The sequence below is a fragment of the Dasypus novemcinctus genome, chromosome 19 (genome assembly GCF_030445035.2).
Source record: "Dasypus novemcinctus isolate mDasNov1 chromosome 19, mDasNov1.1.hap2, whole genome shotgun sequence".
NCBI classification, from domain to species: Eukaryota; Metazoa; Chordata; class Mammalia; order Cingulata; family Dasypodidae; genus Dasypus; species Dasypus novemcinctus.
In genome coordinates, this window is record NC_080691.1 from 37,702,387 (window position 1) to 37,720,788 (window position 18,402).

Consider the following 18,402-nt stretch of genomic DNA (forward strand, 5'->3'; position numbering starts at 1 on the left):
ACAAAATTGTGCAGGGGAAGCGGATGTGGCTCAGCTGATAGAGCATCCGACTACCATATGGAAGAGTCCAGGGTTCAATCCCCAGGCCCTCCTGACCCATGTGGTGAGCTAGCCCACGTGCAGAGCTGCAATGTGCAAGGAATGCCATGTCACGCAGAAGAACACACAGCAAGTAGACACAGAGAGCAGACAAGGGGTAAGAGGAAAGGGGAGAGAAATAAATAAAAAATAAATCTTAACAAAAAAATTAAAATAAAACAAAATTGTGCAGGAGAGAGTGTAAACTACAATGTAAACTATAATCCATGCTTAGTCATGATGCTTAGTCGTGATGCTCCAAAATGTGTTCACCAATGTAACAAATGTACCACATTAATGAAGGATGTTGTTAATGTGGGGAAATGTGGAAGGGTTTGGGAGCAGGGCATATGGGAATCCCCTATTTTTTTTTTTTTTTTTGGCTCAACTGATAGAGCATCCGCCTACCACATGGGAGGCCCAGGGCTCAAACCCAGGGCCTCCTGACCCATGTGGTGAGTGGCACCACTTGTGCTGATGCGCTCAAGGAGTGCCATGCCATGCAGAGGCGTCCCCCCCATAGGGGAGTCCCGTGTGCAAGGAGTGCGTCCTGTAGGAGAGCCGCCCTGCGTGAAAAAAGTGCAGCCTGCCCAGGAGTGGTGCCGCACATAGAGAGAGGTGACATAGCCAGACGACGTAACAAAAAAGAGACACAGGTTCCCAGTGCCACTGATGAGAATACAAGCAGATACAGAAGAACACACAGCAAATGGACACAGAGGAGACAACTTGGGGTGGGGGCAGGGAGAGAGGGGAGGTGGAGGGAAAGAAATAAACGTAAAATAAATCTTTTAAAAAAAGGGTAATGTAGGGAATTATAACAGTGATTTTGGCATTAGATGAGGATTATGGTTAATGATTTTTTATATAGGAAGGTTCTACCACAAGGTACTAAAAATATGGTGATACAAAGGAAAAACATAACTAACATAAGAGACTACAGATAACAACATTGTAATATTTTAGTAGCAAAAGCAAAGAAGGTACTACATTTGGCATCAATGCCAAAGATGTACTGTGTTGTTAATGGGGGGGTTATGGAAAAAGTGTGCCAAATGTATGCTATGGACCATGGTTGGTGGTAATAGTGTGATGATATTATTTCATAATCTGTAACAAATGTTCCACCACAGTATGGTGTGTGGGTGAAGGGGTGCTGTATGGGAATTCTACACATGTGCATGATTGTTTTGTAAGTTCACAACTTCTGTAATAAAACTACAGAAAAAAATAAAATAGGGTGGGTTGAGGGAAAAATACACCAACTGTAATATAGGGACTATAGAATGATGTTATGCATGTTTGTTTTTTAAGTTCACATCTTTTACTATACACTTATTAAGTATGTTCATGTATGAATGATATATTTCAAAAAATTTTTAAAAATTAAAAAAAAATAGACAAAGAAATTGAATAGACATTTCTCCAAAAAAGATATACAAGGGTCAATAAGCACATAAAAAGGAATAAAGAGACGCGGACTTGGCCCAATGGATAGGGCGTCTGCCTACCACATGGGAGGTCCGCGGTTCAAACCCTGGGACTCCTTGACCCATGTGATGAGCTGGCCCATGAGCTGTGCTGATTCGCGCAAGGAGTGCCATGCCATGCAGGGTTGTCCCCCGCGTAGGGGAGCCCCATACGCAAGGAGTGTGCCCGGTAAGAAGAGCCACCCAGCGCAAAAGAAAGTGCAGCCTGCCCAAAAATGGCGCTGCACACACAGAGCGCTGACACAACCAGAGGATGCAAGAAAAAGAAAAACACATTCCTAGTGCCACTGATAAGGATAGAAGCTGTTAAGGAGAACACACAGTGAATGGACACAGAGAGCAGACAAATGGAGGGGGGGAGGGGGAGGGAAAGAAATAAATTTAAAAATCTTAAAAAAAAAAAGAATTAAGTTTTGATGCAGGCTACAATGTGGATGCACATTGATATGTTGAATGAAATAAGTCAGATACAGAAGGACAGATAGTGTATGCCTGCACTTACAGGAAATAATAGAAAATGTAAATTTATAGAGATAGAAAGTAGAGTACACGTTACCAAATGCAAAGGGAAGGGGAAACGCGGAGTTGATGTATAACAGGTGCGGGGTTCCTGAATGGTAACAAGAAAGTTCTGGTAATAAATGGGGTTGAAGACAGCACAACACTGAATGTGATTAATTCCACTGAATTGTGCTTAGCAGAAGGTGAGTATGGGAAATTTCATATTGTCTACATATTTCGACAATTAAAAAAAGAGAGAGGGAGGCAAATGTGGCTCAGGTAACTAAGTTCCTGCCTAGGGAGGGACATGGGAGGTCAGGGTTTGGTTCCCAGAGCCTCCTGGAAAAGATGTGCAAGACAGCAAGCTGACTCGACAGGCTCAGGAAGCAAGCTTACATGACAAGGTGATGCAGTGAGATGACACAACCAAGTGATGGCGAGGAAACACGATGAGAGATACAACAAAGCAGGGAACAGAGGTGGCTCAGGAGATTAGTGCCTCCCTGCCACATGGGAGGTCCCAAGGTTCAGTTCCCAGTGCCTCCTGAAAAGAGAAGACCAGCACACAACAAATGGACACAGTAAATGCAAACAACAAGGGGACAAGGAGAAATAAATAAATTAAATAAATCTTTAAAAAAAAAGAAAGAGAGACTGGGAAGCAAATGTGGCTCAACCTGTTAGAAGCCCGCATGGAAGACCTACCACATGGAAGGTCCCAGGTTGAGAACCAGCTTCCCACATGCAAGGTCCCAGCTCAATTCCTGGCCACAGTGCCTCAAAATAAAAACCCTAAATGATAAAGTAAGGTTAAAAGTACACACATTCCATGTAAAACTCACCAAACATTGCTTCTTGTTCCAATACTGATTTCAGAAAAAAGACAGCTTAGATGACAGAACTGAGTAATCATGCAGATTTTAAAGTGTTCGTGAAAATAAAAGTGGGAGTGCGGGATGGAGGAGGGAGGATGAAGACTTTAGAAGAATATCTAATGGCATTTTAAAAGATTAGACTTATTATTTTTTACTTTCTAATGGACTTTTTCACACCTTTATTAAGATATATTTCACACACCATAAAATTCAACCATTTACAGTATAAAGTGACTTTCAGTATATATTCAGTTATGAAGTCCATTACCACAATCTAATTCTGGAAGATTCTCATCAACCCAAAAAGTCACCCTGCAACCATTACCAATCGCTCCCTATTCCTCCCTCCACCTGTAAGTCCCTACCACAACTATTCACTAATCTATTTCCTACCTCTACAGATTTTACAATGCTGAATATTTCACATAAATGAAATCATACTATATGTGGTCTTTTGGGACTGGCTTCTTCCATAGAGATAATGTTTTCACAGTTTATCCATGTTGTATCATATATCATTACTTCTTTTTATATATATATATATATATATATATAATATTCCCTTGTATGGATAGTCCACATTTATCCATTTATCCTTTGATGGACATTTGGGTTGTTTCCACTTGGAGGCTGTATTAGTCAGCCAAGGGGTGCTGACGCAAAGTACCAAAATCTGTCTAAAGCAACTCAGTCAACTCTCCATGTTGCGGTTTTACTCTTGCTTAGATACCAAGTTACTACTTAGAATTTCCTTTGATTATGCCTTAGCTTTTATGCACATGGATGAATACACACAGCTGGTTATATAATTGTATGATTAGTATGTTCAGGAAATCATGCTTGAAGATACATTGCATGATCAAAAAAGGGACAGGTAACTCCACCCCTGAGTGGGAATTTTACTTTATTAATTAAGCAAGTTGAAGTGAGGACAAGGACGTCTTTTGCACAGGTCCAGCCAACTGGTTGAAGCTGGTTTTCTTACTTCATTGCTTCAAGAGGATGTTCATGACCACCAAAAGCAGAATATGGCACCAAGAGAGGTTTGCATCTCATTACCTTCTAATTTACATATAATTCATTCCTTTGTATCCTAGCAACACAGAGAGAAACAAGTTATTTTCAGATATTCAGTGATCCTACATCCATCTTTGGCATTATACCAATGATAATCTTCTGATCCACGAACATGGAATGTCTTTCCATTTATTTAAGTCTTTAATTTCTTTTAGTCATGTTTTGTAGTTTTCATTGTACAAGTTTTATCCTTCTTTTAAAAGTTTATTGCTAAAATGTTTAAATTGGTGGACCTGTTTACCTGGGGGGGGTGGAATAAAGATATATTAGAGCTCTCTGTATGGGGTTTGTATTATTTTTGTAACTATTCTGTATATCTAAAAGCACCTCAAAATAAAAAGTTTAAAATTTTAATAATTATTGCTAAGTCTTTTCTTCTATTTCATAGTATTATACATGGAATTGTTCTTCTTAATTTCATTTTCATATTGTTCATCGTGAGTATATAGAGATATAATTCATTTTTAGGTGTCTTTTAAGGTCATTATTTAGTGATTGTTCTTTCCAATATTCTATTTCAAATCTTCCCCCAAAAAAATAGTGCAGTAGAATGGCTTTATTTTTTATTTGTTTATTTTTGTTTTTTTAGGTACCACCATGGACCTCGTATGTGGGAGCCAGGGTTCAACCACTGAGTCACACTGGCTCCCCTGAATTGTGTGTTACTTTTTCTCGTTTGTTTGCTTTTTTGTTTGTTTTTAGGAGGCACGAGGGACTGAATACCAGACCTCCCATGTGGTTATGGCTCAACCTCTTGAGCCATAACTATTCCTCTAGAATGCTTTTTTTTTTTAAAGATTTATTTATTTCTCTCCCTGTCCCCCCAATGTCTGCTCTCTGTGTCCATTCACTGTGTGTCCTTCTGCATCCACTTGCATTATCCAGTGGCACTGGGAAACTACATCTCTTTTTTGTTGCATCATCTTGCTGTGTCAGCTCTCCATGTGTGTGGCACCACTCCTGGGTGGGCTGCATTTTTCTCACACAGGGCGGCTCTTCTCATGGGGCGCACTCTTTGCACGTGGAGCACCCCTACACAGGGGACACCCCTGCATGGCACAGCACTCCTTGCATGCGTGGCAGCACTGCACATGGGACAGCTTACCACATGGGTCAGGAGGCCCTGGGGATCAAACACTGGACTTTCCATATGGTAGACAGATGCTCTATCATTTGAGCCATGTCCACTTCCCTAGAATGGTCTTTGAAAGTATTAAGTATAAGCTTGGACAGATATCTTGGTCCATATCTCTAAATCTTGGCTCTGCTACTTACTAGCTGTCTGAACTTGGGCAGATCTTAACCATCTGAGTGTTTTCCTTTGTATAATGAGGACAGTGATAATCATCCCAAAGAACAATTAAATAAAAGAGGATGTAGATGGATATTTAGAATAACATTTCACATTACAGAAATTTGATGTCTTTTGTTAACCTTCCTCTGGTTAGAAGCAAACCGTAAAGACCTCAGATATAGGTAAAACAAATAAGTCAAACCAAACCAAACTAAAAATAAAAACCAAAGTGAAAAAACTCCTCCCAAAACCACAGAGAAAAAACCACAAGCAAAAACCCCAAACCTCTTCCTGTTCCTATCACTTTTTTATGACCCCAAAACCCCTGAGTGCTTGAAGAACAGTGTGATAGTTTGAAGTTCCTCTATGACTCCCAAAATCAAAAGATTAATTTTGAACTAATCCATTCCTATAGGTGTAAGACCCTTTGGATTGCACTACATCCATGAGTTGAGTCTCTGCCCTCTTGCTGGGTCTGACATAAATGAAGACACAGAGAGACACACACAGGAAAAGGAAGCCGCCATATTGATCCTGCCATGTGAGAGAGAGGACTGCAGGAAAACAGGGAAGCCCCAAGAGACTGAGAGAGGTCCCAGAGCCAGCAGAGCAAAGAGGCAAAGAAAGAGCCCCTGAGCGGCTGGGCCCATGGATCAGTTCAAAAGGAGAAAAGCCCTATGCCTGGTTGCCCACAGCTGAGCTCCAGGAGACAATAGGTTCTGAAGGGGAAGGCAGAGATTTAGCAGGGATCAATGGGCATCCTGCTTTGCCACATGATAGGACAACAGGATCAAAAGCAGCTGACTTTGATGAGAAAGCATCTCTGGTTGGTGTCTTTTTTTTTTTTTAAGATTTATTTTTTATTTCTTTCTCTCCCCTTTCCCCCATCCCAGTTGTCTTCTCTCTGTGTCCATTCGCTGTGTGTTCTTCTGTGACCTCTTCTATCCTCATCAGCAGCACCAGGAATCTGTGTTTCTTTTTGTTGCGTTATCTTGTTGTGTCAGCTCTCCATGTGTGCAGCACCATTCCTGGGCAGCTGCACTTTCTTTCGTACTGGGCGGCTCTCCTTACGGGGCACACTCCTTGCACATGGGGGTCCCCTACACGGGGGACACCCCTGCGTGGCACAGCACTCCTTGCGCGCATCAGCACTGCGCATGGGCCAGCTCATCACACGGGTCAAGGAGGCTCGGGATTTGAAGAGCAGACCTCCCATGTGGTAGGCAGACGCCCTATCCATTGGACCAAGTCCACTGCCCTGATGGTGTCTTGATTTGGACATTTTGTGGCTTCCGAACTGTAAGTTTTTACACCAAACCTTTATAAAAGCCAGCCCATTCCTGGTACTTTGTATTGGCAGCCCTTTGGCAAAATAAGACAAAGAGTAAAAGAAAAAGTCTCTAACACACCACTCCTTGTATTGTAAAAGCCTGTTAAATCTAGGCTGCTATCTAGGGTATTTGACAATGCATTTGATAACAAAAACAACCAAAGTGTGATTTAAAGCTTTGGTTTTTACACCGCTATGCTTATTCAGTTTGCTATTCTTTCATTACCTATTTCTCCTAAAAGCAGAAGCAAATATTTTTCACTAAATTTGATGGTTAAAACTCTCATTTCCATCAAATGATTGCTAATTTTTGAAATTGTTAGAATGAAAGCCTGATATTTGAACTTAAACTTGATAGTACTTTTTATTTTAGTCACTCCTTAGTAGCCATGATAGATGATTCCTTTATACAGGAACAAACTAGAGACACAGTATGATCCAAAGATGATGTTTGGAACATATGACTATTGACTATGAACCAAAGAAACTAATTCTTCGATTCTTTAATCTATAATATTTTACCTTCAAAATCTTAACTATATTTATAACCAACAGCTCACAGACATTTGTCTAAGAAAATTTGTTATCAAAGTTGATCTTTATTTAAAAATTAACCTTTTATTGGGAAGCGGACGTGGCTCGACTGATAGGGCATCCGTCTACCATATGGAGGGTCCAAGGTTCGATCCCCAGGGCCTCCTGACCTGTGTGGTAAGTTGGCCCATGCGCAGTGCTGCCACGCACGCAAGGAGTGCCGTGCCATGCAGGGGTGTCCCCTGCCTAGGGGAGCCCCACACGCAAGGAGTGCACCCTGTAAGGAGAGCTGACCAGCAGGAAAGAAAGTACGGCCCACCCAGGAGTGGCGCCACATACATGGAGAGCTGATGCAGCAAGATAACCCAACAAAAAAGAGGCACAGTTTCCCAGTGCCTCTGGATAATCCAAGCAGACGCTGAAGAACACACAGCAAAATGGACACAGAGAGCAGACAATGGGGGGGAAGGGGAGAGAAATAAAAAATAAATCTTAAAAAAAAAATTAACCTTTTATTATACAAGTTGCATGTACACATTGTATAAAATTAGAATATATAAGAGAAACAAAAAGAAAAAGCCCCCAGCAATAACCCGTACTACCAATGCCCAGTGGCTACCATTATTAATACTTTAATACATATCTTTCTGTACCTTTCTCTGGGCATCTTCAAACAGTTTTTACATACATTCACATAGATGTACATAGGTATTTTTAACTAAATAAGATGAAGTTGTACAATCTCTTTCATTTCTACTGTATTTTAAATCTGCTTAATTTAGGTGTAATTTACATATAATAAATTCACTAATTCTAAGTGTAGAATTCTATGAGTTCTGATAAATATATATAGTTGTATAGTCACCACTACAATCAGTAGAAGTAACAGAAGGCTGCTCCTTTCTATTACTGAGTACGACTCCATGGTATGAATCTACTGTGATTTGCCATCAAATAACCAGTTGATGGGCATTTGTGTTATCTCCAGTTTTGAACAATTATGAATAGAGGTCTTATGGACATTCACATCAATTCTTTATCTGTTTGTGTGTTTCCTTTTTTCTTGGGTAAGTAACTAAGATTGGTGGGCTGTCTGTATGGTGAGCATATATACATACTATTTTATTTTTTTCTGTTTATTTTTTTATTTGAGAAATTGTGAGTTAAAACAATCATGCATACCATACAGGATTCCCATACATTGCCCCACCACCAACACCTTATATTGTTGTGACACATTTGTTACAAATGCAAGCACACTGTCATAATACACTGCTATTTACAGTCCATAGTTTGTTTATATTTGGTGTATTTTCCCACATACATCCTATTATTAACACCATGTATTAGTATTGCATATCTGTTATAGTTCATGAGAGAATGTTCTCATATTTGTACTGTTAATCACAGTCCATCATTCACGACGGGATTCACTGTGTTATTCGGGCCCCTGCCTTGAACAATCTACATATTGTTTTGAAACCTGCTTTTTCTCATTCAGTGATCCCCCCACTTCCCATTTCAGTAAATTTTTCTCTTAGTAAATGTCCAGAAATTATTCAAATTTATCTAATTGACCCCCAATGTCTTTTTTTTTTTTCCTCTCTCCTTCCCCACCCCCCCAAGTTGTCTGCTCTCTGTGTCCATTCACTGTGTGTTCTTCTGTGTCTGCTTCTATTCTTGTCAGTGGCCTGGGAATCTGTGTCTCATTTTTTTGTTGCTGTTGTTGGGTCATCTTGCTGCATCAACTCTTCATGTGTGCGGTGCCACTCCTGGGCAGGCTGGACTTTCTTTCACGTTGGGTGGCTCTCCTTATGGGACGCACTCCTTGCGTGTGGGGCTCCCCTAGGCAGGGGACACCCCTGAGTGGCATGGCACTCCTTGCGTGCACCAGCACTGCACATGGGCCAGCTCCACACGAGTCAAGGAGGTCCTAGGTTTGAACCCTGGACCTCCCATGTGTTAGACAGACGCTCTATCCGTTGAGCCAAGTCTGCTTCCCCCATAATGTCTTTTAAAGCTGTCTTATCTAAATCAGTATCTGAGGCAGGACCCATGCCTAAATTAATGTCTCTTAAGTCTCTTTTAATCTAGCATTGTCCCTTTTTTCATGACACTCAATGAAGCAACTGGACTAGTTTTCCTGCAGAAGGTCCTACCTTCTGAATTTGTTGGTTAGCCTCTATGTGATGTCACACAGCTTTTTCCTTTATTTTCTAGAAGATATATATAAAGGCTTTGGAGTGAAGTTAAATATTTTTGGCTAGTATATATGGTAGGTGGTGTCTTCTTAATGTAAGTATAAATAAGGCTAGTTTTATCACTAACAAGCATTCGCATTTTCTTGCTGTTGACAAAAGGAAAGCAATAATAAGTTCCTTCTAGAGACCAGAGACTAGTCTCTTTCACTAGAGACCAGTTGATTATTGGAAGAACTGAAGAGACAATGACACTGACTAGAGAGCAGAAAAGGGGGGTAGGTGCGTGTCATAGTGTGGTTCTAATAGGCCTCATTGTGACCACTACCAAAAAGAGGACCACTCACTCTGAAGAATATGTATTTTAAATGGTTGATAGTATAAAGTTAATTTGCAGTGATCTGAAATGTGGCTTGTTGAGCTTTTACCTGACAAATAATTGATGTTTTGTAATGAGGATGTGGTAGTATTTTGAGGATAAAAAACAGGATTGCTAAGCTATAGTGGGTGTCTAAACAACACAGCAAACCTGACTTGTGGTTTTGAAGTAGTAAACAAGGTTCACTGTGTCAGTTAAATAGGGGAGAGTACCATTATTTTACACGACTTCCGATTCCATGATTATGTGCTTGACATTTCCATGATTTCACTGGCTAAATTTACCATAGTAGAAGTTCAAAAACTTGCTATAGTAATGTTTCAGCCTACTATGGACTTAGTTCGCAAAATGTTAGGAAAATTTTGATATGAATATTCTTTGCACTTGCAGAACTGCATAAAGAATTTCACTTTGAAGATGATAATTACTAAGAGTATTATTGCCCTGTAATGTCAGTCATCATAAAAAGAAAATCAGATTAACATTGATACTTATTCTTTGCCAAACCATGCATAAAGGAAACAGTGCCTATTTTTATGAGATTAGAGGCATAAGAGAAAAGTTTTTGAAATTTAGAATGTGAAAAGAATAATAGAATAGATTAAAATAAAAAGACATGTACTAGAAAAGAATCAACCATATAAGTAGAAAACAAATAAGTGGAGATAGGAAGAGAGAAGGTGATGATTAGATTTAATGGACAAATAGATTTTAACAAAATATTACTGGATTCTCTATGTAACTGGGTCACTCTTCTTTCATTTGTGATTGAAATCTGCAGTATCAAGTAAAGCTGGAATGCCTTAAGTTCTTTGGACCAGAAGGTTACTTTGGTGGGTTATTTTGTTGCAGCACTCAGACTGGGCTGTCGTTTTAAAATAAGTCTAAACTTGATATCCCATGTTAATGGATAGAAGACAGCATTATTATAATGATGGTACTACCAAAATTGATCTACAAGTTCAAGGTAATACCTATCAAAATCCAAGTTATCTCTTTGCAGAAATTGACAAGCTGCTTATAAAATCCATATGGAAATGTAAAGTTCTCATAATAACAAGATAGTTTTGAAAAAGAAGAGCAAAGAAGACTCATAATTCCCAATTTCAAAACCTACTACAAGGAAGTGGATGTGGCTCAAGCGATTGAGCTCTCACCTACCACACTGGGGGGGGGGGGGGGGAGGGTCCCTGGTTCAGTTCCCGATGCCTCTTAAAGACATGGGCTGGCATGATAGGCAGCTGAGGCAAGCTGATGCAACAAGATGATGCAATAAGAGACACAAGAAGGAAAACACAATGAGAGACAAAACAAAGCAGGGAACGCAGGTGGGTCAAGCAATTAGGCACCTCCCTCCCATATCATAGGTCCTGTTCAGCTCCTAGTGCCTCCTAAAGAAACAAGGAAGATGAACACGGCAAGTGCAAACAACTAAAGGGGGTGGAAATAAATAAAATAAATAAATCTTTAAAAAAAAAAACCCTGCCACAAAGCTATAATCATCAAGTCTGGTATAGCATAATGATAACATACATATTAGGGGACTTGAGAGTCCATAAGTGATCTCTAACATTTATGGTCAAAAGATTTTCAACAAGGATACAAAGTCCATTGAGTGAGGCAAAAATGGTCTTTTGATCATGTGGTACTGACAACTGGATAGCCACATGAAAAATAACGAATTTGGCTAAAGTATAAAAGACAGATAATGACAAGTGTTGGCAAGGATGTGGAAAAAATGGAACCCTTATATACTGGTAAGAATGTAAAGTGGTACAATCACTTTGGAATTGGCAGTTTGAAATTACTTTAGGAATCCCAAAAAGAGAAATATTATATTTGTAAATTAATCTATTCTGGGCGTGGTATCCTTGATTGCATTAAATTCAGCTGATAGGCATTTTTATTAATTAGATTACTTGATAAGACTGCTTTAGGGCTTTTGACTGGACTAAGTCACTGAGGCATGATACAGGTTGAATCTCCACCCCTTACTGAATCCGATATAAATGGACACAGAAAGCCTCACATAGACACTGGAAGAGCAAGAGCTGCCATTTTTGATCCTGCCATGTGACAGAAAGGAGAGGCTCAAACAGCTGAGGCCCCAGGGAGAGATAAGCCATTTGCCAGATAGCTTACAGCTGAACTTGGAAAAAGAGTGAAACAGCTGGGACTGATATAGGAGGCCCGGAAAGAAACAAGCCCTATGCAAGGAGATAGAGGATTACAGGATCACTTAAACACGAAGCCCCAGGAGGCTAAGCCCACGGAGCAGTGCAGGAGGAAAGGGTGAACCCAGAGCAGAAGGCTGAAACCTGGGCAGAGAGAGGTGGTCATCTTGCTTCATCACTTGGGAAAACGCTAGGATCAAAAGTAGCTGACTTTGGTGAGAATGCATTTGAAGGTGCCTCTGTTTGGAATTTTCATGGTCTTGCAACTGTATGCTTTTACCCCAAAAAAATCCCCTTTATGAAAGTCAACAGACTTCTGGTACTTTGCATCAGCTGCCCTTTGGCAAACTAAAACAGGCTAAAGTATAAAAGACAATTACAAGTACTGACAAGAGTGTGGAGAAATTAGAACCCTTATACAGTGCTGATAAGAATGTCAAGTGGTATAGTCATTTTGGAAAACATTTTGGTAAGTTCCTCAAAAGGCTAAACCTAGAGTACTCCTAGGTCCATATCCAGGAGAAATGAAAACATATGTCCACACAAAAATTTGTACATGAATGTCACAGCATTATTCATAATATCTCCAGAGTGGAAACAACTCAAATGTCCATCAATGGATGAATCGATAAACAAAATATGAAATATCCACACAATGGAATATTATTCACCAACACAAAGGAATAAAGTACTGATACATGTTTCCACATGTTGAACCTTAAACAGTACTAAGTAAAACAAGCCAGTCACAGAAACCACATATTGTATGATCCCATTATGTGAAAATGTCCAGAATAGGTAAATTCATAGAAAGTTTAGTAATTGCCAGGTGCTAGAGCAAAGGAGAATGGGGAATGAGTATAAATGGGCACAGAGTGTCTTTGAGGGGTGATGAAAATGCTATAAAAGTAAATGATAAGGAAGCGGATTTGGCTCCATTGATAGAACTTCCGCCTACCATATGGGGGGTCCAGGGTTCAAACCCAGGGCCTCCTGACCCATGTGTGGTGAGCTGGCCCACACGCAGTGCTGATGCATGCAAGGAGTGCTGTGCCACACAGGGGTGTCCCCCATGTAGGGGAGCCCCATGTGCAAGGAGTGCGCCCAATAAGGAGAGCTGCTCCGCAGGGAAAAGAGCTCAGCCTGCCCAGGAGTGGCGCCGCACACAGGGAGAGCTGATGCAGCAAGATGACGGAACAAAAAGAGACTCAGATTCCCAGGGCCGCTGACAAGAATGAAGCAGACACAGAGGAACACACAGCAAATGGACACAGAGCAGACAATGGCGGGGGAAGGGGAGAGAAATTTTAAAAAAATTTTTTTAATTTTTAAAAAGTAAATGATAATGGTTGCACTATCTGTGAAGGTACTAAAAAACAATGAATCTTACACTAAAGGGGTTAATTTTAAGGTAAGTGAATAAAACTTTCTTAAAGACAGTTTTTTAAAAAACCTAGCCAAAGCATACGCTACAAAATGACAGAGACTAAAGCACCTCATTTATCAATTATTCTTCTTCAAACAGTCTACTCCAAAAGTCTTGTCTTCCTATACACACTCATTTTGTCAAGTGAACACAAAACTATTGAAATGAAACCAATTAAATGAAATTCAACTTAATGAAAACATCCCCTGAAATACCAAATAACTTTCAACCAATTATATTTTTGCATTGACTCTGAACTAAACATAAATCTCAAATTTAAAATATCAAATAAAGACTACCAATATTCAGAGGTTTAAGCAAATTGCCAACTTTCCTGAAAAGATAAACAGTAATTCAGACTTGCTTTGATGAAAATGTACATACTTACCTACCTTGAAGGAATAAAACCCTATAAGCTTGTTGTTCCCAAATGGTGAGCAGAAAGAAACATGCATTTTCATTTCAGAATTTTGCTTCAGAATTTTAAATTAGCTAAGGAAAACACAGTTGATCGTTTATGCTAAGCCATGTACATACACCCTGCTTTTGCCTAGAACACAGTGAAAACATGCTATGATAAACACACAGAAAAGTTAAGTTGGGATCTGAGAAAAAGCACATATACAGTAAAAATCTGACAGACGTATTAATCTCAAGAAGATCCTCAAAGTATCGCAAAAACTATTTTGGAAACTGATCATTTAGTCTTCCTACGAATACTAACTGACCGTCTACCATGGTCTAGGCACTGTACCAGACACAGGATGCCATGGTGAGCTATAAACACAACAGGTCGCTCCTTGCAGGAAGCTTACTCGCCGAAACAGTGTTTCCCAAACTCGCCTGGTCCTAACTTTGGCGGCTTGTAAAAATAATAATAATAATAATAATTTAAATTTGGTCCCCTGATTTGGAGAATCTGAACCCGTGAGTCCGGAGTGGGATGTGAAGCCTGCAATTTTTTTTTTTTTCAAGCGCTTCAAATTATTCCTGAGCCCCTCCTGGCTTGGGAGCCCGGAGAGCTCAAAGCTCAGGGCCGTGCCATCCCATCCCATCCGGTCGGGCGGGCGCCCCACCTCCAAAGTCCATTTTGCTCGGCATCCTTCACCCTGACCGTGACCCCAAACACACCACGAAGCTGGGGTGGATGGAGAGCTTTCCAAAATCACTCTGGTCTAAGCCACGGAAGACATGCTCCCGTCTGGGGACGGGCAGCTCACTCCTTGCGAGCCCACCTGGTGCTGGCTGCACCTGAGCCTCTCCGGCTGCGCCGACACCTGCCTCCCGGCGGCCGCAGTCTCCCCCACGGGAAGTCCAGGATCGCCCAAAAGCCGCCGCCCCTCAGGAGCAGGGGCAAGGGGGGCCGGCCGCGCGCATTAGGCGCCGACTGTATACCGCACCCCACCCCCCCGCCGCGCGCGCGCGCGCACACACACACACACACACACTCGCGCGGCAACTGAGGCGAGCAAGCTGCAGCCCGGGTCCGGTCGCTCGACGGCGCCAGTCTGGTCTCGAACCCCAGAGGCGCAGCGCCTTCCGCCTCGCCGGCGCTCCTCAGCCTCAGAGGCCCGGCCCGGCTCGCACCCACGGAGTTTCACAAAGAAAGTCTCCCGGCCCGCGCCCCTCACGCACTCACCGGCGCCGGCGCTGGCGGCGACTCTGGCTCCCGCCGCCTGCGGCTCCGAGCCGGGGTCCGTCCCGGGGTCGACTCGGACGCCGGCGGCGGTGTCTGCTCCATCCCCGCGGGGCCCGGGTCGCTTGGATCTCGAGCTAACGGTCCCGCCAGCTAGGCGCGCGCGCCGGACCTGCGCGCCATGTTCCCGCCGTACCGCGCGCCGCCGCGCTGCCCCCCCCCTCACCGCGCACGCGCACACCCCCAGCGCGCCGCCGGGGCGCGCCCCCAATCGCGCACGCGCGCACTCGCCGTGTCCCCTCCCCACGCACCCCGCCTCGCGCCCTCCCGAGCCGGCCGCTGTTCCCGGCGCTGGGTCCACCCCCTCCGCGTCCACTCCGCCAGGCCAGAGTCCGCGCTGTTCCCGGCTGGGCGCAGCCCCCTGCCGCTCTGCAGACCACCCCAGGGCCGGTTTCTCCGCCTATGGAATCCCCCACGCTGTCCCGCTTTCGTTTTCCCTACGAATTTCCAGCCCAGGCGGGACTTGCTCCTACAAGGGTTTGAGATCCACGTCGCGGAAATGTGTCAGCACGTGCAAGAGGTGTAGGTGGCACGGTGGATGCCCGCGTCCCCGGGAAAGTCAGGCTGTAGCAGAATCTGAGTTTAAGTCCCAAATCTCCACTAACCCCTGCATGATTAGGGTCAGGTCTCCGAGCGGTCTCAATTTCTCATTAACTACTGACAGTAAAGGGATGCTGGGAAAACTCAATCCAGGTAAAGCCTCTACACCACCCTTAGTACTTAGGTGCTGGTCAGATGATGAGACCTCTTAAGTACTTTAATTAATGGTTAAGTACCAAGAGCTCTTTAGAAAGGGAAATCCAGGTTCAAGTCCCACCTCCACTGACAAACTGAAACCTTTGGACGAGGCACTTGACTGAGCCAAAGAGTCTGCAAAATGGGAGGAATACCTCACAGCGTTCACTGAGCTTTCAGGGAAATGATGCATGTAACTCCCTGAGCACAATGCCTGGACCACACCAAGCTCTCCTAGCTTCAATGATATGTAATCCCTGCCCTATCCTTCCAAGACATCTAAAAGTTTAATGAAAGGGGCTCTGCTCCCAAAGCTTGTGGTCGCTGGGAGTTCACCCAAGCTTGGGACTACAGGGATGACTTCCCAAGTCTTTGCTTTCCATTCTCTACCCCAAGCCTCTCTGAAAACCCTGAAGTTGGCAGAAAAAGAGTAGAGAATTGTTTTTCCCTACTAAGAAAAAAAAAACGTGCCTCCAAAAGCCTCTTGGAACTTTTAAATGGTTGCAAACTCTTCTAAAAGCCATTGTATTATCTGGCCTGTTTCACATATAAGTGACGGAAAACCCAACTCAACTCTGAGTAAACAGAAAAAGGTAACACAGTGTAAACAGAAAAAGGTAACACAGTGGGATCACGTAATTGAAAAGGCATAGCTTGGTCTAGGCGCTCAAACAACCACCTAAGCCTTACTCTCCCACCTCTGCTTTCCTCTAGTGGCTTCATTCTCATGCAGTTTATTTCCGATAGTAGCCCAGGCAGGTCCGAGTTCACATCTGACCAGCTTGGCCACCAGAGGAAAGCAGGGATTGTTTCCAAAGAGTTCCAGCCTAGGTCCCAGGGCTGATTCTCATTGGACTCACTTGGGTCATATGCCTGTGCCAGACTGGTCTGGCTACATGGAGCCTCTCTAGGAAGGGAATAGGGTTATCTCCTCCAGAAGGACGTGGGTGGAAGGAGTGGGAGAAGGGATACCTCCCCCAGGAATAAAGGGATGCAAATTACTGTAAGAAGCATCAGATATAGGACAGGCAGAAACACTACACCATAATCCACACATGACTCAAGTCCATCATGAAGCAACCTACAGAAGAGAGGAAGGGGCAGTAATGATTTCAGTCACTGGGAAATGCTCCTCCACCTCTGCTCCCACCATCCTCCCCAAGCCTGGCATTTCCCCAATCTACTTGGTTAAAGGTATCCTGGTCACCCGCCTTGAGTGACCAAAGAGCTCTTGACTGAGCAGAGGTTATTTCCCTGCTCAAGAACTTTCTATGACTCCCTCTGGCTCCTTATGTGGCCCTGACCTTTCATGACTGATGCTAACATTGATGGATCCTGCACGAAGGACCATGCATTTTATGCCTTCCCCCACTGAATTTCACAAACACCCCTCAGGTTGGTACTCTTATTGCACTTATAGTAACTTGCCAAGTCAAACAGGAAGTGCAGTGCTCAGGTTAGCACAGCATTGCTCACCTTGTACCCCACCACTAATGTTGCCATCCATGCTCCCCCAATTCAAACCTCTGTGCCCACCTCCAGTTCAGAGGTCAGTGGAAGGAGCTGTATGAAGGAAGGAGCTTCTGGGGGGCACTTTACCTTTTGTACAGGGGGACAGACACCTAGCCTTACCATACCCCATGAATTCAAAAGATAGGGAAAAGAATTCCCCAAAAGAAAATTAGTGAGGTTAGGAAGGAGTAGATGCTGGGGTGGCCCCTAACCAGCAAATGGTATCTCCCCGTTGTTGAGTGTATTTGTTTCCTATGGCTGCTATAACAAGTTAGCTCAAATAGGCTGGCTTAATTAAAACAACAGGAATTTATTCTCTTACAGTTCTAAAGAAGTCAGAAAGCAGTTTTTACTGTTGACAGGGCTGGTTCTATCCAGAAAGAAGAATCTTGCCTTTTTCAGATTCTCATGGTGTCTGTATTCCTTGGTTTGTGACCTCTTCTTTCATTTTTAAAGTATATCACTCCAAACTCTGTTTTTTTAATCACATCTCCTGATTCTTTTGTCCCTCCTTTCATAAGAACTTTTGTGATTACACTGGGCCTATATCAGTCTTCCCAAATCAAGATCCTTAACTTAATCACAGGTTCTGGAATTAGCATGAGGACAATTAAGAGACCATTATTCAGCTTACCAGTAAGACTGCCCCAAAAGGGTAAAATACCCTAGAAAACCACAGTATCCATCATTAAATATCCAAATCAGTTTTTTTTCTTCCCCTCCCCTGCCATGCTGTTTTTGTTGTTTGTGTCCACTCGCTGTGTGACCTTCTGTATCAATTTCTCTTTTTGTCCTCTTCTCATCTTTCTCCTCTAGGATTCAATCTTGGGGACCTTTGATATGGAGAGTTTCCCTGTCAATTGTGCCACCTCATTTCCTGGTCTCTGCTGCACTTCACCTTGACTCACCCCTTCGTCTCTCTTTTGTTGCATCATCATCTTGCTGCATGACTCACTTATGCAGGCACTGGCTCACCACGCAGATACTCACGTGGGCACTCAGCTCTCCAAGCAGGCACTTGGCTCACCGCACAGGCATGCTTTCTCTTCTTCTTTTTTACCAGGAGGCCGCTGAGATTGAACCTGGGTCCTCCCATATGGTAG

At 42.9% G+C, this 18,402-nt stretch overlaps 1 protein-coding gene across 2 annotated transcripts in view; it reads right to left on the reverse strand.

The window, feature by feature from the left end:
• The window catches only part of TTC28 (tetratricopeptide repeat domain 28), an 876,415-nt gene extending 861,175 nt beyond the window's left edge, over positions 1 to 15,240 (reverse strand). Inside the window, exon 1 of one of the 2 annotated variants that reach the window (XM_004461701.5) lies at positions 14,996 to 15,240. In XM_004461701.5, coding sequence (XP_004461758.2) covers positions 14,996 to 15,097 — 102 coding nt within the window. In that variant the 5' untranslated portion in view covers positions 15,098 to 15,240. The remainder of the gene's footprint in view (positions 1 to 14,995) is intronic. The other variant, XM_004461702.5, reaches the window with a different exon arrangement.
• Positions 15,241 to 18,402: the final 3,162 nt, after the last annotated feature.